Here is a 26,998-nt window from a genome sequence, read left to right as displayed (position 1 = left end):
AAAGTAAAAGGTCACAAATAAAGATTTATTCTGGAGCGAACGAGGGAAATCTTTTCACCCACTTCAAGGAAAGGGACTAAATGAAGAGAGATGAAGGAGCGCGGTGCGGTGGTGGTAAAATGGCGGAACGCATCCCTGCCGCCCGAGTCTGGCGGGATTGCCGAAATTACTTTCTATCTCCACCAGTGTGTTTGTCATTTGCGCCTAACAAGCTTTAAAGGGGCAGCAGTAAACCTTTGAGGCGAAAGATAGACAGACAGTAATTGCATGTCTGCCGCAGCACAATGGCCTCAGACCTCAATCTGTCATCCGCTCTGGGTCTCTATGAGCAGGACCAATCAGGTGTCTGTGTTGATAAATGGTTGTGTTTCTGTCTATCCTTTTATCTTTTTACTTATGCTTTTTTTTTTTTTACTTTCCTCACCCAGGGGGATTCCGGGGAAGAAATGCGGGACGATCATCTTATCAGCGGAGGAGCTCAGCAATTGTCGGGTCTGTATATATTATATAAAGGCTGAACGATTGTTTGAATGGCTGCTGGAATGGCTCTGACTATTTTTAACATTTAACTTGGAACACTTAAATCAAAGGAACGATCGTCTACAGCGCTCACTGGGGCTCATTGACTCAGGAATTTTGAAGTGCAATTAAAGTCTCACGCCTTTTTATCTCTTTTATAATCCTGTACGCCACGTGGCATGATTTGTGACTGCTAGGGAAGGCTTTAAAATAAATTTTTCACCCCATGAAAATGCTTCCTGTACTCACACACCAGTGCTCTGTGCTAGCAGAGCTGAGTAGTAGCCACGCCTCTCATCCCCAGGAGGCGTGTCTGATCAGTTCTTTGTGATTTACTAAGTGAAGTTAGGCTGGCCATATATGGCCGAATTTCAAAAGAATTTTCTTTTGAAAATCAAAAAATGTGTGCGTTTTGTGATCCGATGGCGCCACCATTGATTTCGAAATTCGGCCAGCCAAATCTTCAATTTCACCTCCATGTTGCTACTGAAAAGAATTTCTGTGGCTGGGAATCTTCTTTTCTTTCCGGGAATTTTCTTTTCTTGCTCATGCGCATTTCTTTTTGGATTACAATTCTCGCACGATTCTCCCATTATGGATTAGAAAATCATTTGTTTTTCCAAAAAATTCCAACATGTCCGATTAATCGGTTGCTGCTGCAGCCCGCTAATGGTGCGAAATACGAACGAAAATTCTTAGATAAGATTTTTGAAAGAAAATTATTTCTAAATTCAACCCATGTATGGCCTGCTTAAGTCTAAGGCAGGGCATGCAATTTTATTTCCTTTTAACTGCTTCAATACTGGCCACTTTTACCCCCTTCATGCCCAGGCCAATTTTCAGCTTTCAGCGTTGTCATACTTTGACAATTGTGCGGTCATGCAACGCTGTACCTAAATTACATTTTTATAATTTTTTTCACATAAATAGTGATTTCTTGGGGTTTCATTTAATCACCCCTGGGTTTTTAACTTTTTGTTAAAAAAAAAGTCAGAAAATGTAGAAAAAAAAAAGTTTTAGTTTCTGTCAATAAGTAATTTTTCTCCTTCACTGATTGGCACGCACTGATGAGGTGGCACTGATATGTGGCACTAATTAACACTGATAGATGGCATAGATAAATGGCACTGATGAGCAGGCACTGATGGGCACTGAAAGGCAGCACTGACTGGCATCACTGATGGTCACTGACTGGCATCACTGCTGGGCACTGTTGGGGCTGCACTGATTATCTGTACAGGTCTCCCCTGTGAGGAAATGCCACTGATTGGCTCTCCTTTTCTCACACTGGGTAATGAGCTGTGTCATCGGCTCTTTGTTGAGATCTGGGCTGTGCCGTGTCCCAGGGACAAGGTGCGCCCTGTGCACGCGCGCAAGAGCGGTGAGACCGGGGCAACGTCATATGACGTCGCCCCAGAACGAGAGGGATTCCAGCCTGCCGTCATTTGACTATACAGCGGGCGGGAGGAGGGTAAAGCGTTAGTAAACCACTGCCCATTTTATCTATTTTTTCTAACCTGAAGGATAATGTCATAATGTGCTAGTATGCATCGCATACTAGCACATTATGTTAAACTTACCTGAAAATGAAGCCTTTCAGCCCCGAGCTGTCACCTCTGCAGGCACTTCCATCTTAACCCGGTCTTCCTTCCCGATCCGCAGACTCTGGCTCTGTGACTGGCTGGAGCCGTGATGGTGTCACTGGGTGGCCGTTCCCTCAGAGCTCATGTGCCGGTGATGTCACTGGCTCCATGTACAGTAAATATGTTCTAAACCGGGCATGTTTAGCAAATATTTACAGTATCTATAGGTACATAAGCCTTATTATAGGCTTACCTATAGGTAAAAGTCAGAGATGGGAGTTTACTCCCACTTTAATCAGGGGTTATAAATCCTGAAGGTTTTTCACCCTAATACGTTCTATGCATTAAGGTGAAAAACCTACCGTAGTGCAGCACCCCCCCCCCCCCCTTTACATACCTGAACCCGATCGTTCCAGCGACGGGGACGAGCACAGCAGCTCCAGCTGCTGTCTCAGATCCTCATTAAATAGATAGCAGTGGGAGACATTGGTTCCTGCTGCTGTCAATCAAATACTGTGACACGTGAAGCCGGGGGCGGGGCTGAGTCCGGCTGTCAATGGACGCAGTAGCAGGACTCAAGAGCGCACCCGCACAAGCGCCCCCATGGAAAGCGCCTCTCCGTGGGGGGGCACTCAAGAAGAGGAGGAGCCAGGAGTGCCACTGAGGAACCCCAGAGAAGGAGGATCGGGCCCGCTCTGTGAAAAACCCTCGCACAGAGGAGGTAAGTAAGACATGTTTGTGATTTAAAAAAAAAAACCTTTACAATCACTTTAATCGCAGGTTAAAGTGCTACATTAATTGCTCAATTCCCCCCATTACTGTCTGTGGCTCCAATAGGAAGGTATTCACCCTCTCTATTTGTCCTGTTTACCGTTATCACAGAGAGTGAAAGTAAAAGAAAATTCTTCATTTTGGGTTGACATCAGGACCCTAAGGCTACTTTCACACTGGGGTGGGCAAGCGCCGGCGTTAAAGTGGCGCTATATTTAGCGTTGCTTTACTGTCGTTTTAGCTGTGCTATTCAGCCACTAGCAGGGCGGTTTTAACCCCCGCTAGTGGCCGAAAAAGTGTTAAAACCACCCACAAGGTTCCCCTGCAGTGGCACTTTGCCCGAGGGATTGTAGCGCTGCCCCATTGTTTTCAATGGGAAGGGGCACTTTAAGAGTGGTGAATACACCACTCCTACAGCACTGCAAAGATGCGGCTTGCAGGACTTTGACCGTTCTGCAAGCGCACCGCTCCAATGTGAAAGCCCTCAGGGCTTTCACATTGGAGTGAATTGAGCGACTCTTTCAGGGCGCTTTGTATGCGCTATTATTAGTACTATAGCGCCTCAGTGTGAAAGTAGCCTAATAGAGGGGAACTCTTCCAATGGTGTTACTAGTTCTGTTGACAACCAGGGATTCTCTTAATGTGCAGGGATGTCTCTCACTTCCTGTTTTGGCTTTGGGAAAGGAAGTGAAGGGAAATCTCCCCAGTGTGCACACAGATGGCAAAAGAAACTGACAGGAGCTATATCCTTCCCTTACACTTAACCGTTATTAAACGTTACTTTTTTTTTTAAAATAACAAACATGTCATACTTACTTCCTCTGTGCAGTTGTTTTGCAGAGATTGTCCCCGATCTTCCTCTTCTGGGGTCCCTCAGCGGCACTCTTGGCTCCTCCTCTTCTCCAGTGCCCCGTCAGAGAAGCGCTCTCCTTCGGGACACCCATGCGGGCGTGCTCCTGAGTCCTGCTGCTGCGTCTATTGACACAGACAGCAGGACTCGGCCCCGCCCCCCGTCACCCACATCATTGGATTTGATTGACAGCAGCAGGAGCCAATGGCTGCGCTGCTATCACTCTATCCAATCAGGACCCGAGACACCGTCCGGAGCTGGTGTGCTTGTTCCCATTGCGGTAATTGTGGAGCTCAGGTAAGTAGAAGGGGGGGGGGGCTGCTGCATGACAGGAGGTTTTTCACCCTAATGTATAGGATGCATTAAGGTGAGAAACCTTGAGGCTTTACAACCCTTTTAATCCCTCGTTCACACTGGTGCGATTTGTCATGCATAGGAAACGTTCAAATTGCTGCAACTCATGACGCAGTGACTTTGAAAAAGGTTCCTGCACTAATTTTTTCTGATTTCATTGCGACATGCATAGACTTCTGTTAAACAAAGTCAAAATCAGAGGTGCAGATCGCACTGATCTATAGCTCCCAACTGTCCCTGATTTGGAGGGACTGTCCCTGATTTGGAGCAATGTCCCTCTGTCCCTCATTCCTCCTCATTTGTCCCTCATTTTAGTCTGATCTATATAGTTTTATTTAAAATGCACTTTTTATCTTTCAAAAAGTGTTTCCCAGTGCTAAACCTTTCATGCAAATTCTAAATTTCTGCATTTGTAAATTTGAAAGGCCAATATAAAGAAATAGTAGTGGTAAAAACAAACCCTTGTAGCTTTAATTAACCTTTTTTTTTGTTTTTGGTTAATTCTCCTTTAAAGCGGTAGTAAACCCGCAAAATTATTTTTTTTTTTTTTAAACCTGCAAAGCAAAAGGCATAATGAGCTAGTATGCACCGCATACTAGCTCATTATGAAATACTTACCTTAGAACGAGGCCCCGACATCTGGCCCGATCCACGCCGAGGGAGCTGACATGCTCCCTCGGCGTCTCTTCCGGGTATCGCGGCTCCGGCGCTGTGAGTGGCCGGAGCCGCGATATCATCACTCCCGTGCATGCGCGCGGGAGATTTCAGTCCGGCCGGACGAGCGCTGCCGGATTTTCACGGCGAGAACCCCCTTGTGCACATGCGCCGCTGCAGTCAGCGGCGCATACCGAGGGGAATATCTCCTAAACCGTACAGGTTTAGGAGATATTTTTTTTTACCTACAGGTAAGCCTTATTATAGGCTTTCCTGTAGGTAAAAGTTAAAAAATTTACCATACAACCACTTTAAGGAGGCGTGGCAGGGGGCGTGTCCTATGCCTACATACATTTGCTAGTAGGTGTCCCTCATTCCCATCTCAAAATGTTGGGAGGTATGCTGATCTGCGGCTTTGAAATCACACTGAAGTAGCACGATTTCAAAGCTGCACCAGTGTAACCGGGGCTTAGGGAGGATTTTGGCGTGCGTCTAATCTCCCTTTCCTCTGAAGCCCAATCTGCATTCATATCATGCTTCAGAGGTTACTGACAAGGAAGCAATGCAACACGCACCTCCAGTTTTAACAAATACTCCACAAGCGCATGCATGGCACGCAGTTGCAGGGTGTTTGAGACGCTTCCCCATTTATTTGAATGCATAGCATTCAATGGGGCGACACTACAAGAAAGTGTTAGAATTTTGCCCAATCAGAAAAGCCCAGCATAAGCTCACTTTTTAGGGCAGTATGCCCCCCCAGGAACAAATACCCGTTCTGGGCATTCATCTCTGGGCACATACTAACCCTACATGTACATACCACTGATGTAGCTGCAAAGAGGCTACATGGGATCAGCAACAGTAAGATGCAACAGATGATTACATAAATATTTGATTAAAAAACACAATGCCAATTGTTTCTTACTCAGTGCTTTAGCAATGTCGTTTGGTGACACTTCACATCTCCATTAAGACAAGCTCAGCCGGCAGTTGTGTCCTATACAGATGTGCGCTGAATAAAGAGGGGTTAATTCTCTCCCTCTCATGTGGCTCGAATCTCCTACATAGAATTCATTACACATAGCAACTTCTGTGTCAGATTATTTATTCCGGTATATTAGCAATTTTGATTAATGGTGTATTTAATTGCATTTATATTTATGATTTGCATGTGTGTCTGGGGAAAGGAGGGGGAGGGGGGTGGATATGAAATTAAATCTTCTCCTCCATTATTGCAGCTCATGAACTTGTATCATGGAGACTGACAATGCCGGGAATGTATAGGTTTTGTAATGAATTGTGCCATGGGGGGGCATGGTTTTTATCCCTGCATTATATATGACAAGGTCAGATGCCGCAGGGTTTAGGTCTGGAGACAGCTCCGGTGGGAGAATCTGTCCATAGGACAACTATTATGCTGCGTACACACGACCGGATATTTCGACAACAAAATCCATGGGATTTTTTCCGACGGATGTTGGCTCAAACTTGTCTTGCATACACACGGTCACATAAAGTTGTCGGAATTTCCAAACGTCAAGAATGCGGGGATGTACAAAACGTACGACAAGCTGAGAAAAATGAAGTTCAATAGCCAGTGCGGCTCTTCTGCTTGGTTACGAGCATGCATGGCACTTTGTGCGTCGGAATTGCGTACACACGGAATTTACGCAAAACTTGGATTTTGTTATTGGAAAATTTGAGAACTAGAGCTAAACGGAAATTCCGATGGAAACTGTCCACTGTAGCCTACACATGGTCAGAATTTCCGACAACAAGCTCCGATCGCACATTTGCCTTCGGGAAAGTCTGACCGTGTGTACGCGGCATTAGTCGTGCTCTCCACAAATTTGACCTTTATGGAAGAATGGGAAGAAGAAAGAGATTGTTGAAAGAAAGCCATAAGAAGTCCTGTTTGCAGTTTGCCAGAAGCCATGTGGGGGACACAGCAAACATGTGGAAGAAGGTGCTCTGGTCAGATGAGACCAAAATTACCTTTTGGCCTAAAAGCAAAACACTATGTGTGGCGGAAAACTAACACTGCACATCACCCTGAACACACCATCCCCACCGTGAAACATGGTGGTGGCAGCATCATGTTGTGGGGATGCTTTTCTTCAGCAGGGACAGGGAGTCTGGTCAGAGTTGATGGGAAGATGGATGGAGCCAAATACAGGGCAATCTTAGAAGGAAACCTGTTATGCCACGTACACACGACCGGACTTTCCGTCAGAAAAAACTCTGACAGTCTTTTCGACGGATTTCCGACCGACCGGACTTGCCTACACAGGATCACACCAAAGTCTGTTCGTTTCGAATGCAATGACATACAATGGGACTAGAAAAGGAAGTTCAATAGCTGCCTTTGCGTCGTATTTGGTCCGTCGGACTAGCATACAGACAAATCGGTTTTCCCGATAGGAATTGATTCCGTTGGAAAGATTTAAACATGTTCTATTTCTAGGTCAGTCAGACTTTTTGAAAAAAAGTCCGCTGAAGCCCACACACGATCGGAATATCCGATGAAATAACTCCGTCTGACCTTTTTTGCCGGAAGGTCCAGTAGTGTGTACACAGCATTAGAGTCTGCAAAAGACTTGAGACTGGGGTGGAGGTTCACCTTCAAGCAGGACAACGACCCTAAACATACAGCCAGAGCTACAATGGAATGGTTTATATCAAAGCATATTCATGTGTTAGAATGGCCCAATCAAAGTCCAGACCTAAATCCAATTGAGAATCTGTGGCAAGACTTGAAAATTGCTGTTCACAGACGCTCTCCTTCCAATCTGACAGAGCTTGAGTTATTTTGCAAAGAAGAATGGGCACAAATATCACTCTCTAGATGTGCAAAGCTGGTAGAGACATCCCCAAAAAGACTTGCAGCTGTAATTGCAGTGAAAGGCGGTTCTACAAAGTATTGACTCAGGGGGGCGGTATACAAATGTACCCCACACTATTCACATATTTATTGGTACAAAATGTTGAAAACCATTTATCATTTTCCTTCCACTTCACTATTGTGTGCCACTTTGTGTTGGTTTATCACATAAAATGCCAATAAAATACGTTTACATTTTCATTTCTCCTTGTAACATGACAAAACGTGGAAACTTTTAGGGGTATGAATACATTTTCAAGGCACTGTAGTGTCCAAATTGTCTACTACAATATCGCAGCCCCGCTGTAAGTCACTGATTGCCGTTGTTACTAGTAAAAAAAATATATATATATATATATATATATATATATATATATATATATATATATATATATATATATATATATATATATATATGTATATAATATATAATATATATAAATATATATATATATATATATATATATTCTCCCATAGTTTGTAGACGCTATAACTTTTGCACAAACTAATCAATATACATTTATTGGGTTTTTTTTTCACCAAAAATATGAAACAGAATACATATCGGCCTGAACTAATGAGGAAATTAGATTTTTTTTAAATATTTTTATTGGATATGTTTTATAGCAGAAAGTAAAAAATATATGTATTTTTTTTTTTCAAAATCGCAGATCACCACCATTACTAGTAAAAAAAAAGAATAATTAAAATGCCAGAAATCTATCCCCTATTTTGTAGACTCTATAACTTTTGCATAAACCAACCAATATACGCTTATTGCGATTTTTTTTTTTTTTTTTTTTTTTTTACCAAAAATATGTAAAAGATTACATATCAGCCTAAACTGAGGAAAAAATTCATTTTTTGGGGAAAAAAATGTTGGATATTTATTATAGCAAAAAGTAAAAAATATTGTGTTTTTTTTTTCAAAATTGTCGCTCTTCTTTTGTTTATAGCACAACAAATAAAAATCGCAGAGGTGATCAAATACCACCAAAAGAAAGCTTTGTTTGTGGGGAAAAAAAGGACATACATTTTTATTTGGGAACAACGTCGCTAAAGTTAAAGTAACGCAGTGCAAAAAAATGGCCTGGTCAGGAATGGGGGGTAGATCTCCTGGAGGTCAAGACTTAAAAAAATAAAAAATAAACAGTTGTACTTGTTTAGTTCTCTTTTGGTGATCTCCATTTAGACCAAAAAAAAAAAAAGGAGACGGAGCACGTACCGTGTTTATCATCCGCATCTGTTTCTGATCACATCTGTCATTATATCAGCCGGAATGCAGAACACAAAATAGAATTTAATGAAAGTAAATGAATCTGTCTGATTCACTGCACTTTACTTCAACTCTCAATTATGAATCATTGTCTGTTTAGCCATTAATTGAGGTGAGATGAGGAGGGGGGGGGGGAGACACTCAATACTGTCTGTGGAATATCAGCGCGCAGATGTGTGCGCTCGCAGAGGACCGTATGTGTTTAAATGTAGTGCATGATAAGAAAAGAAGATGTTATGTGTGATTGTGCAACGTTTTAAAGTGTTACTAAACCCTCAACAGTAAAATCATTCTGTATATGCAGTAGAGCATGCTTGTTATATTCACTGTGGAACCTAAGGGGTTAACCCTCTGCATTGTGTAAAAAGGCTGTTTGATCCTGTCTGCTCTGATTTCTCCCCTTCTTCCACTGACTCCAGAACATGTCCGGATAAGACAGAGTTACTGGAGTCAGGCTGCACATGCTCAGTTTGGTGTGTATTGCTATAGAGTTTTTTTTTGTTCTTGGGAGGGTGCATGTGATCAGTACAAGGCCAATCAGCACTGCCCAGACAGAGGGTCAGAGGGTCCTGCATCCTGATAGGACAGCTCAGTGCAGTGTGAAAACTCCTCCTACAAGTTTAATCAGGAACTGCTAAAAGTCACAAGACTGCTATATACTGCTGATGAGAAAAGGTATTTAGCAGTTTATAAGTACTCAAATAAGTGCATTTCCATGTTCTGTGTACTGTGGGAGACCAGATATAGTGAATGCAGGGTCCTGGGTTTAGTTACACTCTAAGGATCAGCATGCAACTGCTTAAAGTGGTTGTAAACCCTTTACAACCACTTTAAACTACAGGCAAGCCTATAATTAGGCTTCCCTGTAGCTGCACTGGATATGAACCGTGCAGGTATAGGAGATATCCCTGTATTTGGATGTGCTGACATCATGCGGCACATGTGCACTTAAGCCAACTGAAGCAACGGCAGTATGTGCCGTTGCTTCAGTTGTACTGTGCTGTTCGTGGAGGCTCCCACAAGCATGCGCGGGAGTGACGTCATCGCGGCTGCGGCCAATCACAGTGCCGGAGCCGTGATACCCAGAAACAAGCTCAAGGTGACATGTCGGCGGCCTGTGGGGGAGACGAGGATGGCTGCGGGGGATTCGTTCTGGGGTAAGTAATTCATAATGAGCTAGTATGCTATGCATACAAGCTCATTGTGCCTTTAGCTTGCAGGGTGTGTTTTTATTTACTTTTTTGCAGGAGGGTTTACTTCCTCTTTAAGTATAATTTACTTCCATTGGTTCCTCCCCCCCCCATTTAAAATGCTAATTAAATTTTTTTCCTCACCTTTCTTATTTTACACCCAGTGATGTAACATAAGAAAGGTGATGAAAATATTTAATTAGCATTTTAAATGGGGAGGGGAGGAACCAATGGAAGTAAATTATACTTAAAGAGGAAGTAAACCCTCCTGCTTTTCTATGCGATGCAGGCAGATCATGTCTTGTGGGAGTGGCCAGCGGGATTTTAACCCTTTCTTATCCGCTCGCGGGGGGAGTAAAAATGCCCCGCTAGCGGCCAAATAGTGTCACGAAGTTGGCTGTAAAGCGCAGCTAAAAATAGTGGCATTTTACCGCCGCCCCCGCCCCAGTGTGAAAGGGGTCTATTATAGCAAAAAGTAAAAAAATACTGGGTTACTTTTCAAAATTGGTGCTCTCTTTTTTCATTTATAGCGCAAAAAATAAAAACCGCAAAGGTGATCAAATACCAGCAAAAGAAAGCTCTATTTGTGAGAAAAAAAAAGACGTCAATTTTGTTTGTGTACAACGTCGCGCCACCGCTCAGTTGTCAGTTAAATCGACGCAGTGCCATATCCCACCCCCCCCCCCCCCAAAAAAAATGGCCTGGTCATTAATGGGGCAAATCCTTTCCGGGGCTGAAGTGGTTAATATCGCTTTGAAGACTACAAACCTGTGATCCAGGAAGTGGTCAGATTACCGGCGGGACGGGTTCCTGGCATTTCCTTCCTCTGTATCGGTTGGGTGGGATGCGGGATGTGGCCCCCGCGGGTACAAGCTGGCTGTGTGAAGCTCAGATTCTCAGACTTGATGAGCTGAACACACAAGATGCTGCTGAAAAGACAGTCATTTCCAGCAATTATCGTCAGCCGGGCTAACACTTCATCAGCCGCCGTGTCACATCTGATACATATTAATTACACGAGTGCAGGAGGTACAAGAGGAGCCGCCACCGCAAGGAGCCCTCCGGGGCCAAAAAGCAAAGAGATCACTCAGACCATATGTGTGAGCGTCCCCATGTGACATTATATGCAGAACTTTAGGGACACTAAACCATATCATAGCTCCCAACTGTCCCTGATTTGGAGGGACTGTCCCTGATTTGGAGCAATGTCCCTCTTTCCTCCTCATGTGTCCCTCATTTTGGTCTGATCTGTATAGTTGTATATAAAATGCACTATTTATCTTTCAAAAAGTGTTTCCCCAGTGCTAAACCTTTCATCTGATTTCTAAATTGCTGCATTTGTAAATTTCAAAAGCTAATATAAAGGAATAGTAGTGCTAAATAATAATTAAAAAAAAAATCCCTTGTGGGTTTAACTACATTTTTTGGGGGGTTAATTCTCCTTTAAGGGGGTGTGACCGATTTCTACATACTTTTGCTAGTAAGTGTCCCTTATTCCCATCTCAAAAAGTTGGGAGTTATGCCTTATCCATATTTTCCTAAAAATATCCAATACACCTATGTAAGCAGGTACACTAAGCCAGTCTGCCACTAGGTGGCTCTGTTCCAGAATAACGTCGGGTTACAGGAAGTAATGTCATCAGGTGCTAGACCCTTTTTAGTTAGAGCCCTCCTGCAGTTATGTCCTGGCCTGGGTGAGTCAGGGCCCAGTTATATACCAGGCTAGGAGGATCACTAGTGCACTTGGGGAATGGGAGCCAAACACCCCACACTAGTACATGTGACCAGCATGGGGAGGCCCAGGACAGGACAGGAGACCTGAAGTAGACCTGCACCCAGGAGAGCCGGCTGTAGACTTCCTGACCCTTATGCCCAGTACACACAATCGGAAATTCCACCAGCAAAAGTCCGGTGAGAGCTTTTGGTCGGAAAATGCGATCATGTGTATGCTCCATCGGTCTTTCGCTGACGGAATTTCGGCCAGCAAAAGATTGAGAGCAGGTTCTCCATTTTTCGGTTGGAAAAAGTTCAGATCGGAAATTCCGATCGTCTGTACAAATTCCGACCTGCAAAATTCCTACTCGTGCTCAGAAACAGTTTGACGCAGTGTTGTACGTCACCACGTTCTTGACGGTCGAAAGTTCAGTGAACTTTTGTGTGACCTTGTGTATGCAAGACAGCTTGAGCGGAATCCCTTCGAAATTCTGTTGGAAGAACCATCAGAGCTTTTTCCGACCAAAATTCCAATCATGTGTATGCGGCATTACACTATGGAGATGGGGGCTAGGGTGGGTTGCAAAAAGCCTTTAAGGCCAGGCCAATCACTTAAAGTGATGTTGCCACCAAAAAATAAAAAAGTGTTTAAAATTCTTAAAAAAAATAAAAAAAATAATTGAAAAAATATTTTTACTCACCTCTAAATACCTGTTGCTAGGGGGTCCCTCATAGTCTGCCTTCTTCCTTGCCCAGGCTGGTGACATCACTTCCCCTCGTGCCGCACAGTCATCTGGAACCTGTCACGTGTCGCAGATGCCTGTGCGGCGTTTTACGGCGCCCTGCGCTGCTCACGCATGCGCAGTAGGTGCCCGGTTGTGAAGCCACAGCCGGGTGCCCACAGTACGAATGACGGCGCCGCGAGCAGAGCGGACAACGAGGAGGGGCTTCGTTCCCCCGCATCCCTGGACCCTGGGACAGGTAAGTGTCTGATTATTAAAAGTCAGCAGCTGCAGTATTTGTAGCTGCTGACTTTAATTTTTTTTTTTTTTTAGGGGCACCCCACTTTAAGCAGCGGATACTGCTATAGTAATTTCCAGATTCTACGGGAATCCCACAGATACGACACACATACATACTTAGTTTTACTAAACCCACAAAAGTAAAAAAAGTCTGTATATGTAGTAAAGTATGCTTGTTATACAAACTGTGGAACCTAAGGGGTTAAGCCTCCACATTGTTTAAAAAAGGCTGTTTGATCCTGTCTTCTCTGACCCTCCCCTTTTTCAACTGTCCCCAATCCATCTCCTGATTGAACAGAGGCTAGGGGACAAGCTGCACATGCTCAGTTTGGTGTGTAATAAACAAGTAGTCTTTGATATATGTAAATAATCCTTGGATTAGAGCTGCACGATTCTGGTCAAAATTAAAATCACAATTTTTTTGCTTAGAATAAAAAGATCAGGATTCTCGCAGCATAAAATCTTTCACATTATACAAAAAAAAATTGGGGTTTATACAAAAACAAAATGGGGTTTTTTTTTTGTTTTGTTTTTTTAAATTCATTAAAGTGTAATTTTTTCTCAAAAAATTGCATTTGAACAACTGCTGCGCAAATACTGTGTGACATAAAATATTGCAACAACCACCATTTTATTCTTTAGGGTCTCTACTAAAAAAATATATACAGGTATATAATGTTTGGGGTTCTAAGTAAAAAAAAATTTTTGAACTTGAAACCAACAAATGTCAGAAAAAAGGTTTAGTGTTTGTGTGGTTAAACTTCCCTCATTTACACCAAAAAAAAAATTCCATACATTTTATTTGGGTACAGTGTCGCACGACCACGCAATTGTCAGTTAAAGTAACGCAGTGCCGTATCACAAAAAATGGCTTGGTCATGAAGGGGGGTAAATCTTCCGGGGGTCAAGAGGTTAAAGTGATGTTAAAGATTTTTTTTGTTTTTTTGTTTTTTTAAATAACAAACATGTCATATTTACCTGCTCTGTGCAATGGTTTTGCATTGAGCAGCTCTAGTTGTCTTCTTTTCGAGTCCCCCATGGGCACTCCTGGCTCCTCCTCCTCCAGCAATGCCCTCAGAAAAAGCTGCTTGCTATGGGGGCACTGGTATGTGCTCACTCCCGGGCCCTGCTCTATGTGTCCATAAGACACAGAGCAGGGACTCGGGCCCCCCCCCCCTCAGTGGCTGTGATTGAGGGAGAGGGGAGAGTCATACAGCCAAGCAGAGGCGTCGGGGGAGAGGGTGGCTAGGGGGGCTGAAGCCCCGAATGTGACCCCCAAAACCCCAGAGTCTATTGAATGTTCCATTCCATTGTTAGCTCCAAGCTTCGTGACTGTTCTGATTGCAAGTGTGGCCGAGTGCGGCTGTGGCCGAAAGTGTCTGACTGTGGCCAAAAGTGGCCAAGTCCCATAGCGGCCGAAAGTGCGCGAGTGCCATAGCAGGTCCCGCCTTCTGGAGCCTGCAGCACCAATGCCAGGAGGTAGAAGGTAAAAAGAAACACCACCCATGCATAAAGATTAAAAAAAAAAAAAAAGTCAAGAGGAACTCTGCCCTCCCCCCTCCAAAAATTAAAAGTCAGCAGCTACAAATACTGTAGCTATTGACTTTTACTATTAGGGAACTTACCTGTCCAGGGATTCAGCGGTGTCTTCAAACGAGTTGATTCTTAAATTCTCGGTTGCTGGCGCCGCCATCTTGGCTAAGGGAAACCGGCAGTGAAGCCTTGCAGCTTCACAGACAGTTTCCTACTGCACTGCATTCTGGGAATGGGCCGGCTTACGGGGGGGGAGGGGGGGGCTGAACTTTGCGGCGAAGTGAGTCGGAAGTGGGAGCGGGTACCTGTCAAAACCAGGTACATGTAGGGTTGCCACTTTTTCTTCAAACCAAACCCGAACACTTTAGCGGCGCACAGTCTTTTTTTTTTCTTTTGGTATACACTATAGGATTGTAACAGACCTGGGACACCTTTGGGCACTCCAAAGAGAATAGTAATGCGGTACACATAGTGCCCTCTCTCTCACCCTTCTGGGCCCTGTTCCGAGCCCCATTCTGTCTGAATAATGTGTCTGGGTTTCAGATTGGCTGAAACCCTGACACATGATTCAAAACCCGGACTGTCCAGTGAATTCCGGACAGGTGGCAACCCTAGGTACATGATTGGATGATGTAAAACAGCAGAGCTTTACTGCATTTACTAAACTCTGAGGAAAAAGGAGTGCAACTGCACTTGCAGAGTGCACAGCATAGTTGTGCCCAGCCTATTGCATTAGGGTGTGCACCCCAAAGCTCAAACACATATGCGGTGTCAGTAGAGCAGTGGACGGTGTCATAAGGTCAGAGATAAATGGGTAGTGTCTGAGTTTTTATTTTGATTATTTTTTTATTTTATTTTTTTTTACTTTTTTTTTTATTAATTATTTATTTTATTATTTTTTAATTATTATTTATTTAGTTTTTTGCAAATTTTTTTTTTTTAGGAGTCCTTGGTGAAATATCAGAGGTCTAAACAGGGGGAATCTGCACCACACAGGGTGATTAGGGTGTGCCCAGGCACACCTGGCACACCCTGTGCGCACACACCCATGGCGCACAGTCTATTTTTGCCTTTTAGTAATCCGCTCCAAAAGTTGACATACATTTGTTAGAAAGTATTTGTCTATAAGCCAGAATAGCCGTGTCCTTATTCCATGATTGTAACCGCAGTGTTTTCTTTGTCTTTTAGGATATTGTTACTATGCAGCTGTGCGCCAACAAGCTGGACAAGAAAGACTTCTTCGGAAAGTCGGACCCTTTCCTGGTGTTCTACCGCAGCAATGAGGACGGAACGTACGTAAGACCGATCGAGGGGAATATTTAGGGAAGAGACTATTCAATTGACACGGAGAAGAGGAAAGTGGGAATGTTGTCCCAGCTGATCCCAACTGTCGTTTCTTCTATGCGGGAAATGAAAGCCAATATAAAGCTGGCCATTGTTGGGTAGAATTTTGAAGGAAAATTCATAGGAAAGAAGGTTTTAGGAGAGTTTGTTCATTCTAATCGTTAGTGGGGTCACATCGATGTTTGTTTTCGAAAATGATCAAACAAATGAATTTCTAATGCCCCGTACACACGAGCGGACTTAAGTCCGACAGACTTCCAAAGGAGTTCCGTCGGAGTTCTGCTGGAATTCCGACGGAGTTCTGACAGACTTTTCGGCCGAACGGACTTGGCCACACACAATCACACTAAACTCCGACGGATTCGAACGTGATGACGTACAACTGGACTCGAATAAGGAAGTTCATAGCCAGTAGCCAATAGCTGCCCTAGCGTCGGTTTTAGTCCGTCGGAGTAGCATACACACGAGCGGAGTTTTCGAAGGGGACCGGGTCCGGCGGAGTTCCGTCGGGAAAATTTGAAGCATGCTTCATTTCTAAAGTCCGTCAGACTTTGGCGAATCAAAAGTCCGTTGCAGCCCACACACGATCGGATAGTCTGACGGACTCGGTCCTTCGGACTTTGGATGTTGAAAAGTCCGCTCGTGTGTACGGGGCATAACAGTGTATGTGGTTTTCATTCAGTAAGGCCCCATTGACGCTTGTGGACCCCGAAGGCGCATCACAAGTCGCACCATTTCCCAATGAGTACTGTTCATATCTGTGCGACTTTTCTGCACTACTTTGGTCCGACTTTCATGTGACTTGAGGGCCCTAGACCTCCATATAAACCCTCAAAAGTCCTATTAAAAGTCACACCTGCATGATATACATGCGACTTGTGTGCGAAAAGAACACGGCAATGAAAAATAAATGAAAAAAACTGCGGGCTGGGTCGAGAACGTCACAAGGGGACGGGGTCACCCGCTGCTGTTATCAGGAGGTCCCACCTCTTAGTTATTTAAGAACTGTCAGAAGGCTGAGAGGTCAGACAGCGTGAGCGGACCTTTTTTCTTTTTCCGGGTGGCAGCGGGCATCGTGATTGACGATGGGCCCGAAAGGCCTGGTATGGATTGGGGGGAGATTACGCCATTTTTTTTTCATTGACTGTATTCTTTTTTTTTTGCATTAAGCTGTCAGTGGAGAAACCCGCTGACAGCGGCTGTTAAAATGATTGTAAAGACTCTTTTTTTTTTTCTTTTTTAAATGGCAAACTTAACTCCTCTATGCAGTTGGTTTTGCACATGGCAGCCTGGATCCTCCTCTTCTTGGGTCCCTCTTTGCTGCTCCTGGCTCCTCCCTCCTATCAAATGCTCGCACAGTCAGCGGCTTCCTATAGGGTGCACGCGAGCCGAGTCACAGCTCCGTGTATCCATTCAGAAACTGAGCCCCGACCCCCTCTCTCTCCTGATTGGCTGACCGACTTTGATTGATAGCCACGGAGGCCATTGGCGCCCCTGCTGTTTCTCAGCCAATCAGGAGTGTCCTGGATGGCTTAGACATTCACGGACTTGGCTGGAGAGAGATGGGACTCAGGTTAGTAATTAGGGGGTGCTGGGGGGGCTGCCACACACAAAAGTTTTTTTTTTTTATCTTAATGCATAGAATGCATTAAGTTAAAAAAACACCTTGCAGTCACCGGCCCCCTAGCCTCGCTGTTTTATTTACCTGAGCCCCGAATTTCTGTTGGCACGTCCCCGCCGTCCCTCTCTCCACGGGCTCTTGATTGGATAGATTGATAACAGAGCAGCCATTGGCTCCCGCTGCTGTCAATCAAATCCAGTGATAGGGGGGCAGGGCCGAGTTCTGCATTCGGCCTCTATGGACACCAAATGCTGGACTCGGGAGCGCGCCCGCAAGATAACCCACTCGGGAGAGCGCTTCTCCCAGGGGGTTATCTAATGCGGGGAGGAGCTGCCAGGGGACCCCAGAAATGGATGTTCAGGGCCACTCTGTGCAAAACGAGCTGCACAGTGGCGGTAAGTATGATATGTTCGGTATTTAAAAAAAATAAAAAACTAGACAAAGGCACAGTGCAGGTATCTTCTTTATCTCTATTTTTACATGATATGCCCACTACAGTGTTCCCACAGCTCTCACCTTGCGTTGTAACATATCTTTAAGGTGAGAGCAGTGGGAGCGCAGTGGTGACGGGAAGTGGTCACAAAACCTTTTTGGACTTATTTGTTTATCAATTTTCCCATATGGATTTCACATTACCTTCAGACTAAGCCCTTGTACACACGGTCGGAGATTCCGACAACCAAATCCGTCGGATTTTGTCCGAAACTGTTGCATACACACGGTCGGACGAAGTTGTCGGAAAATCCGATCGTTCGGAACGTGATGACGTTATTTCGTTACGACGGGACTATGTTCAGGCTAGAAGCCAATAGCTTTGGTGTAGGAATTTGATCTGAGCATGCATGGCACTTTGTCCGATCGGAATTCTCTACACATGATCGGAGTATGTCCGATCGGAGCATTTTGTCGGAAAATTTTACCAACAAGTTGGAAAACTTGGTCCGACGGATATTCCGACAGAAACAGTCCGATGCAGACCACACACAGTTGGAATATCCGAGAAAACGGTCCGATAGGACACATTCCGACGGAATCTCCGACCGTGTGTACAAGGGCTAAGTGTCACTTTAAACACAACTGTTTGAATTTGTATGTCATTCACTTATATATTATATTTTCTTTGTATTTAATACTGATCTGGTTTGTATATCGGCATGATAGTAACTATATATCGCATGATTACACAGTGTGGATATCGTGTACAGTTATTTTAATGAGCACTGTAGATGCGTTCCTATGAATAGATGGTAGCGCTGCACTTATTTGAATTTAATATTCACAAAGAAGTGACTCTGACATTCACAAACATTCACTGCAAATACATCTTCCAGGTGCATGTGTTATAAATAACAATGATTCATTCACCACCAGCGAATGCATGGTGAAAGTCACATTCACTGCTTTATAACTGTACTATATTACCAAAACTATTGGGACGCCTGCTTTCACACACAGCTTATGCTGGCTATACAGTATACGGAAAATCGTCCGAAATTCGGTCATTTAGACAGTTTGTTTGTTTTTCGGACAGTTAATGGGCACACAATCAATAATCGTTGGGACGTTTTTGAGCCGAAAAAATGAAGGACAAATTTTCTGCCAAACTGTAAATTGAAAGGTTAATGTATTTCCCGTCCGAACTGTCTGCACTAGGTATATGTAAAAAAATTAACAAAAAATGCATTCATTTATGTCCACTGAACGATTTATTGGTCATTACATGATGGCGCTGTTGTTTGTGCTCACGGCCGAATGTTTGTTTTTCGAAAAGGGGTTTGGCTGATTTTTCGTATAGTGTATGGCCGGCATTCGTCTGTAGGGTTCAACAGGGGGACCTTCTCAATATTAGTGGGGTGGTCACAATGGTATGGACACTATATTGTCTAAAGTATTGGGACGCCTGCCTTTTACTTGCACATGATGGAATCCCAGTCTTAGTCTGTAGGGTTCAATGCGGAGTTGGCACACCCTTTGCAGCTATAACAGCTTCAACTCTTCTGGGAAGGCTGTCCACAAGGTTTAGGAGTGTGTCTATGGAAATGTTTGACCATTCTTCCAGAAGTGCATTTGTGAGGTCAGGCACTGATGTTGGACAAGAAGGGCTGGCTTGCATTCTCTGCTCTAATTCATCTCAAAGTGTTCTATCAGGTTGAGGTCAGGACTCTGTGCAGGCCAGTCAATTTCCTCCACCCCAAACTCACTTAGCCATGTCTTTATGGACCTTGCTTTGTGCACTGGTTCCAATCATTTGATGGAGGGGGGGATTATGGTGTGGCGTTTTTCAGGCGTTTATTGGCGGCAAGTCCCACTGTGTGTATGCTCCATCAGACATTTGTTGTCAGACTTTCCGCCAATAAATGTTGGCTAGCATGCCCTGTCATCTACTGACATCGCCATAATAACCAAAATATAATTTTAAAATTATTTGTCTGCTCAAAACAGATATGAGTATTTTCAGTGGCCATGGAAGAAGATTGGTGATGGGTAGAGTTATCATTTTTGAGTCCTACAAAAAAAGGCGATTCTTGAGGGCATCCAACCAAGTCGAAACTGTCTAATTTGACCAATGCCCATTTGGTTACATGAAACATTTCTGTCATATTTTCCATATTTACAGGTTTACAATTTGCCACAAGACAGAAGTTGTGAAAAACACACTGAACCCCGTATGGCAACCCTTCACCATCCCCGTGAGGGCTTTATGTAATGGTGACTATGACAGGTGAGAATCCTTATCCCAATCCATGCTGGAAAGAATTTTACCACTTATGAAGATCATTTTCATACATTCTTAACAACTCTCTTGTTCATTATTAACTCTTATCTTTATTTTGTTCTCAAAAAAATGCTTGACGTTCTTGCAGGACGGTCAAAGTGGACGTGTATGACTGGGATAGAGGGGGAAGGTAGGTGATTTAAGGCTATTACTTGTCTTGTCACACATGAATACATTATACTACCAGCATTGCGATCTTACCCTGGCATAATTGGGAGAAAACCTGGAATGGTTTTAGTTACGTTTTTGAGGAGGCGAGTTTTGACAACCTGTTTTGAAAGGATTCATTAGATCTGCAGCCAGGGGCGGACTGACAACTCATGGGGCCCCCGAGCAATAGGAGATTATGGGGCCCCCGGGCAATAGGAGATTATGGGGCCCCCAGGCAATCAGAGATTATGGGGCCACACAGTATACACAAAACACACACACAGTATACAATCACACAGTATACAGACATGTTTCTATTGGCTGAGCAGGTACTGGAGAGGTGGGGCAGCTATAATCTCGGGATTTTTAGACCAAAAGGATGTCGGTAAGGGACATTTCAGAGACAGATGTAAAAAAAACACAAATTTTTTACATACTGTCCCTGGTTTTACTGAGGCTGGCAACCCTGATGGGGCCCCCTAGTGACATGGGGCCCTCGGGCAGTGCCCGAGTAGCCCAATGGTCAGTCCGCCCCTGCCTGCAGCCCAGATATTTCGAAAGGTGGGTATGCGTGCCAGTAGTGAAGGGTGACGAAGAACACAAGAAAGACTATGCACAACTGGACACTTACTTCCAAAACACAGCTAACATTCTACATCTCCAACAGGTCCAACCACCCACTAGGACAGCCTTGGCTAGGCTAGTGCTTTCCTGATTCGGCCTGTAGGTAGGATGTAGTCTGCCAGGGAGGATGTGGAATAAGTGCAGCCTGTTTTGCCAACCTAAAGATACGATTTATTATGACTTCGTTTTATCCAGCAGACCTGCCTAGATATTTCAGAATGTGGTTATGAGTGCCAGCGATGAGGGATAACACGGGACACATGATGAACTATATACAACTGGACACTTCCCATGCACATCTAGCATTGCGCATCTCCAACAGGTCCACCCAGGCACTAGCACAACCTTGGCTAGGCTATTGCTTTCCTTGTTTGGCCAGTAGATAAGATGTCATCTGCCAGGGAGGGTGTAGCATAAGTGCAGCCTGTTTTGCCAACCTGAAGATAGGATTTTTTTATGACTTTGTTTTATCCAGTAGATCTGCCCAGATATTTCAGAAGGTGGTTATGTGTGCCAGTGTTAAGGGCTGACACAGATCAAAAAATGAACTATACACAACTGGACACTTCATATTCACAGTCAATCAGTGCTGGGACAAGGTCATCCAGCACCCAGGGCAAAGATGCCAAACTGCGCCCCCCTTTCCCTTAGGGTTAGGGTCAGAGTGCCCCCTACCCCTGCAATAAACCATTGCGCCAGGGGCAGCCTCCCCTCCTGCCCACCCTTTGTCCCAGCCCTGCAGCCAACATTTCACATCTCCAACAGGTCCACCCACCCTTACCACAACCTTGGCTAGGCTAGTCCCTAGTCTGGCCAATATATAGGATATCATCTTCCAGGGAAGGTGTGGCATAAGTGCAACAATTCATAACAGCCAATTGTCTATAATCAGATCAATTGCTATAGGTCAGTGATGGCAAACCTTGGCACTCCAGATGTTTTGGAACTACATTTCCCATGATGCTCCACTACACTGCAGAGTGCCAGAGCATCATGGGAAATGTAGTCCCAAAACATCTGGGGTGCCAAGGTTCGCCATCACTGCTATAGGTAAACCGATCAGTCATTATACTAAATGTATCCAAATCAGGTGGTGGTTTTACCAAGAATAATTTAGCATCGCAACTAATCAATTTGCCTTCGCCAAAATGTCATTGTAAGGAGCCTGTGCCATGTGGACTGCTTTACATAGGGATAAATCACACGGTTTTGTTTTCTTACAAAACCACGTCAGCACCGACATAAAAAATACAGATGAAACTGTACTGACAGATGAAACTGTATTTTTTTTTTTCTAGATGCACTCTGAAAAAGTAAGTTTCCTAAAAGTTTTTGTAAACAAAAAAAAAAAAGAAGAAATTTTAAAGAAAATTTGAATTTTTAAGGAGCTTCTGAAACCACAAAGGTCATTTGACAGCTCCAGGTCTCACACTGCTGATTGGGAACTAATCAGGATCATATAATCTTCTTGGCAGCCAATCATGATGATCACCCAAGGTTTGTTTACCAACAAGCATGCTTCTTATTAAAGCTAACACCAGAAGGCAAAGTGACGATTGAGTGTATCCAAAGAAGATGCGCAATCCAAAACATCAAACAAGGAAGCACATACAAATGCCAGCATGCACTCCAATAAACCAATGAGCTCAAAAATGTGCAAATATAAAACAATGCGGGAAAAAAATGCAATCATGAAAAAAATACAAAAACAAAGATTATAGTGTAAATGTGTAGTCCAAAAAGTGCTGAACCCAGTATGGACAATCAAAACGAACTTCTCAGAAAAACAGCCAATTTTTTTGTTCATCAAACAAAGTAAAAACAGCGCCTCTTACCAGATGTGGTGGATCTCATATTATAGAGATCAGATAGGCACACATAGGAAGGATCACTTGGCCAAGGGCGTTATGTCCACCAACTTTTCCAATAACAGGATCCCTCCTCAAGTAGCGGCTTTTTCTCTGCATAAACACTCCTCTCAGAGCCTTCTAGTACCATAGATTCCTCCACGGGATGTATTTATAAAATCAAAAGAGGCTTCATGGCGCAGTACTCAATTTTAATAAGTATTCTTAAAAAATCATAGGCACTGACATCCAAATAAAATGGTATTCAGTGTATTCAAAACCAGCCGCAGCTTATGCCAGCCAGCTGGTGCGCAGTGACGTCAAGATCTGTAGCTCCGCCCAACGTGTTTCCCCATACAAGGCTTTGACTGGGAAAGAAGGCAACAATTGAGGCCAGCAAACTGTCACAGTGTATTACAATACATTGATTTATGCATTTTTGTTTAATGTTTGTGTCCATGTGTAATCTAATAGCCAAGGGGGGAATTTATTAAAAAAGGGCACTCAATGAAAGTTGTATATGTCTAAAGTTAAAATTATTTAGGTTGGCAAAATAATCATGAGTTATTGTCATGTTTACTGATGCATGCCAACACTGCTAAATTTGATCTGGGAATCCAGCTTCAGTGACCTCTGGTCACAAAGGGTTGGTTCATTTATTTCAGGCATAGCATTTTATACACATTTATTTTGTATATGTATATTTATATTGTTATATTGATCCAGCAATGTAACTATGCATACTGTATATCATTCCTGTGGGATCCCTGTGGAAACTAGACACTGCTACTCTAGTGGTCAGGGCTGGTGCAAGGATTTTTGACACCCTAGGTGAAACCTCATTTTGTCACCCCCTTGACTCCACCCTCTTTGCCCTGCCCATGTATAACCCAACTTTTTAATGAAGCACCCATCAAATGCAGCCTCACCAGTGCCCACCAATTTCAGCCTCACCAGCAGCCATCAATGCAGTCTCACCAGTGCCCATCAATGCAGCCTCAGTGGCCAGGTGCCCTAGGCGGCTGCCTAGTTTGCCTAGTGGTAGCGCCGGCCCTGCCAGTGGTCTCCACTGGCTTCCGTGCTGAGTGGCTGCCCAGCTGCATTGTGAACACAGGAGGCCTGCCACTCAGCACGGGTGCCATTCAGAGAATGCTTTGCATAGAAAGCTTATATAAAATATCCATATTTGGCATTCTCCTGCAAAGCCTTGCTGGCATTGTAAATCTAACTGTAGGTATTTCTAACTGAGACTTCACTTTCCTGTTTATTTTTTTTAGCCATGACTTCATTGGGGAATTTACTACAAGCTACAGAGAGTTATCCAGAGGGCAGAGTCAATTCAGCGTATACGAGGTGAGAATTCTGTGTTTGTAGTTATTGCATGTCTGTGATGTCTCAGCACTCCCATATGACTAAGTAACCGGGACTGTGCTAGTCATACTTATGAGATACGTGCAAATATGAGGGTTAGTTTAACCACTTAAGGACCAGAAGTCTTTGTCCCCTTAATGACTAGGCCATTTTTTGCAATACGGCATTGCGTCGTTTTAACTGATAATTGCGCGGTCGCATGACGACGTACCCAAACAAAATTTTTGTTCTTTTTTTTCCCACAAATAGAGCGTTTTTCGTTTTTTTTTGTGCTATAAACAAAAAAGAACGATAATTTTGAAAAAAATAAACAATATTTTTTACTTTTTGCTATGATAAATATCCCCCCAAAAAATAAAAAATAAATGAATTTCTTCCTCAGTTTAGGCCAATATGTATTCTGCTACATATTTTTGGTAAAAAAAATTGCAATAAGCATATATTGAATGGTTTGCACAAAAGTTATAGCGTCTACAAACTATGGGATAGATTTATGGCATTTTTATTATTATTATTATTATTATTTTTACTAGTAATTGCGGTGATCTGCAGAGACTGTGACATTGTGGTAGACAGATCGGACACTTTTGACACATTTTTGGGACTAGTGACATTTATACAGGGATCAGAGCTAAAAATAGCCACTGATTACTGTATAAATGTCACTGGTAGGGAATGGGGTTAACACTAGGGGGCGATCAAGGGGTTAAAGTATTCCCTGGGAGGTGTTTCTAACTGTATGGGGGCTGGGCTGACAGGAGGAGGAGAGAGATTGTTGTTCCTAATCACTAGGAACAGACTATCTGTCTCTCCTCCCCTGAGAGAACAGGGATCTGTTTGTTTACACTGACAGATCCCCGTTCTGCCTGTTTCTGGAATGATCACGGACCCGCTGGTTGGCTCCCCCACTCGTGAATGGGCGTGTAGGCCCCCACAAATCACTGCGTACTCGCCCAGCGTACAATGATGATGATTCGCGCAGGGGAGCCAACTTGCCACAGTACAATTGTGGCGGGTGATCGGTAACTAGTTAAAGCGCACCTAGCGGGCTATATGCTGTAAAAGGGGAGGGCAGGAGAGGTAACCAGTGTTTTGTTAAGCAAAATCCTGTGGTGGGATTAAACAGCTAGTTGAGACTAAAAGTTAGGCTTCATGCACACTAGAAAGCTAAAAATTGCTTTAGAAATGCTGGACAAAAAAAACGCTCACGTTTTAGAATTTTATTCGCCTGAGTTTAGCAGTGTTTAGCCTAGAGTGTAAGCTATAGAGAATAAATGATCATATTTCCCTGATTAAGAAACGGTGAATGGAAACGCCAATGGGCCGACATGTTGGGCTGTTTCATGGCTTCAGTCTTAATACTATAAAATTTAAAATGGGGGGTCCCCCCAATCTATACCAGGCCCATGTATAGGGGTGACTCTGATGTTATAGGGGGACTTTTGATTGAGGGGGCCCTTCATGTAAAGGGGAGCCCTGATGTGAAGGGGGGCCTTCTGATGTGATGGTGCCTTTGATGTATAGGGGTGACTCAGATGTGATGAGGGGCTTTCATATATAGGGTAAGCTTTGATGTGATGGAGGGATTCATGTATAGGGGCATGTGATGTATAGGGGGTGCTTCAGATGTGATGGGCGGACTTCTGGTTGATGGGGGGGCCTCTGATGTGAATGAGGGCTTCTAATGTGAAGTTAAAGGAGAAGTACAGCCAAAGTTTGTTTGGCTGTACTTCTCCTGTGGATCACACGAGTGCAGTTCCTTCTGCACTCCTGTGACTTGTTTCCAGCAGACAGCGGGCTGAATTCAGCTGCCTGCTAATGTCACAGAGCTGCTCCAGGCTCGGGCAGGATAGCAACAATGGAGTTGGGATCCGCCCACATGCCAGGGAGCATTGAGAACTGAGCAATCAGCAGTGTTTGATCATTCATTTCTCAGTCTTAGAGGCGCCAGGGGACAGATGCAGCATCGGACTGATGCTGCATCCAGCTAGGTGAGTATGTGTCAGAAACCATGAATCAGACTGAGACAGAAGTACAGTTAAATAACACTTGTTTAATAATAATAAAAAAAGGTAAACAGAGTAAACGTGGTCAAAACATAGCCAGAGTTCAGGAACCGGAACGGATAGTCAGACAAGCCAAAATGTCAGGGACCCGGAGATGAGCGTAGTAGAACAGCAAGCAGGATCTGGAGCCAGAAGGAATGTCAGCCAAGCAAGTTTTTAACAGGAACACAGGAGAGCGTCTCTAAAGATGTAACCAAGGTGAAGACAGAGATCATCTGGACTGGATGGCTTAAGTAGGCAGGACTGACTAGCACGATATCATCAACAGGTGAGTCACTGTGGAGAGATAGGAGCTGGCCGCTAGCCGACAACTGAGAAGGCAGGGCTGAGCCCAGACCTTACAGTATGAATCTGCAGAAACCCCAAACCCCATACTTCTCTTTTAATTTCACCAAAGTCGTTGTGTGGATTGTCCCAGGCTCAGGTTTTCCATTGATAACAAGTAACATTTATGTTTTTTTTTCATTGCATATTGGGGTGCCTTGAAGATTAACATACTTTAAAGGATACCACCACTGAAAAAAAGGTTGAGAAACACTACCCTAGACATTCAATCCTTCCGGTGCAGGAGGAACCCCACTGGGGTACCTTTTGGACTATACCTGGAGTTCAACTTTAAAGCAGTAGTTGGGTCTGTTTGGGGCTGCCAGGGACAGGCAGTGTCTAAGTGCTCTCCAGCTGCCTATGTACACCTAACCCGATTACCTTTTTAGCTGGAAAAGCTCACATCTCCAGTGGCTGTTCAAATAGACTTTGCCGAGACAGCATGACATTGCTAGTGTTATTGACACAAGGAACGAGGGCTGGGTACCAATGAAAGTATTATCAGAATGTTTAATCTGAGCAAAGTGAA

The 26,998-nt window shown here is 43.9% G+C and overlaps 1 protein-coding gene across 1 annotated transcript in view; it reads left to right on the top strand.

The window, feature by feature from the left end:
• The window catches only part of CPNE9 (copine family member 9), a 224,869-nt gene that overhangs the window by 119,395 nt on the left and 78,476 nt on the right, over positions 1-26,998 (top strand). Inside the window, exons 2-6 of the mRNA XM_077451798.1 lie at positions 429-492; positions 15,535-15,638; positions 19,929-20,033; positions 20,176-20,217; positions 23,986-24,061. Coding sequence (XP_077307924.1) covers positions 15,547-15,638; positions 19,929-20,033; positions 20,176-20,217; positions 23,986-24,061 — 315 coding nt within the window. The 5' untranslated portion in view covers positions 429-492; positions 15,535-15,546. The remainder of the gene's footprint in view (positions 1-428; positions 493-15,534; positions 15,639-19,928; positions 20,034-20,175; positions 20,218-23,985; positions 24,062-26,998) is intronic.

Source organism: Lithobates pipiens, unplaced genomic scaffold (assembly GCF_037356315.1).
Source record: "Lithobates pipiens isolate NorthernLeopardFrog02 unplaced genomic scaffold, aLitPip1_a1.2 Scaffold_23, whole genome shotgun sequence".
Classification (NCBI taxonomy): domain Eukaryota; kingdom Metazoa; phylum Chordata; class Amphibia; order Anura; family Ranidae; genus Lithobates; species Lithobates pipiens.
The sequence above is the reverse complement of the archived record's forward strand: the minus strand, read 5'-3'. Positions and strand labels throughout refer to the sequence as shown.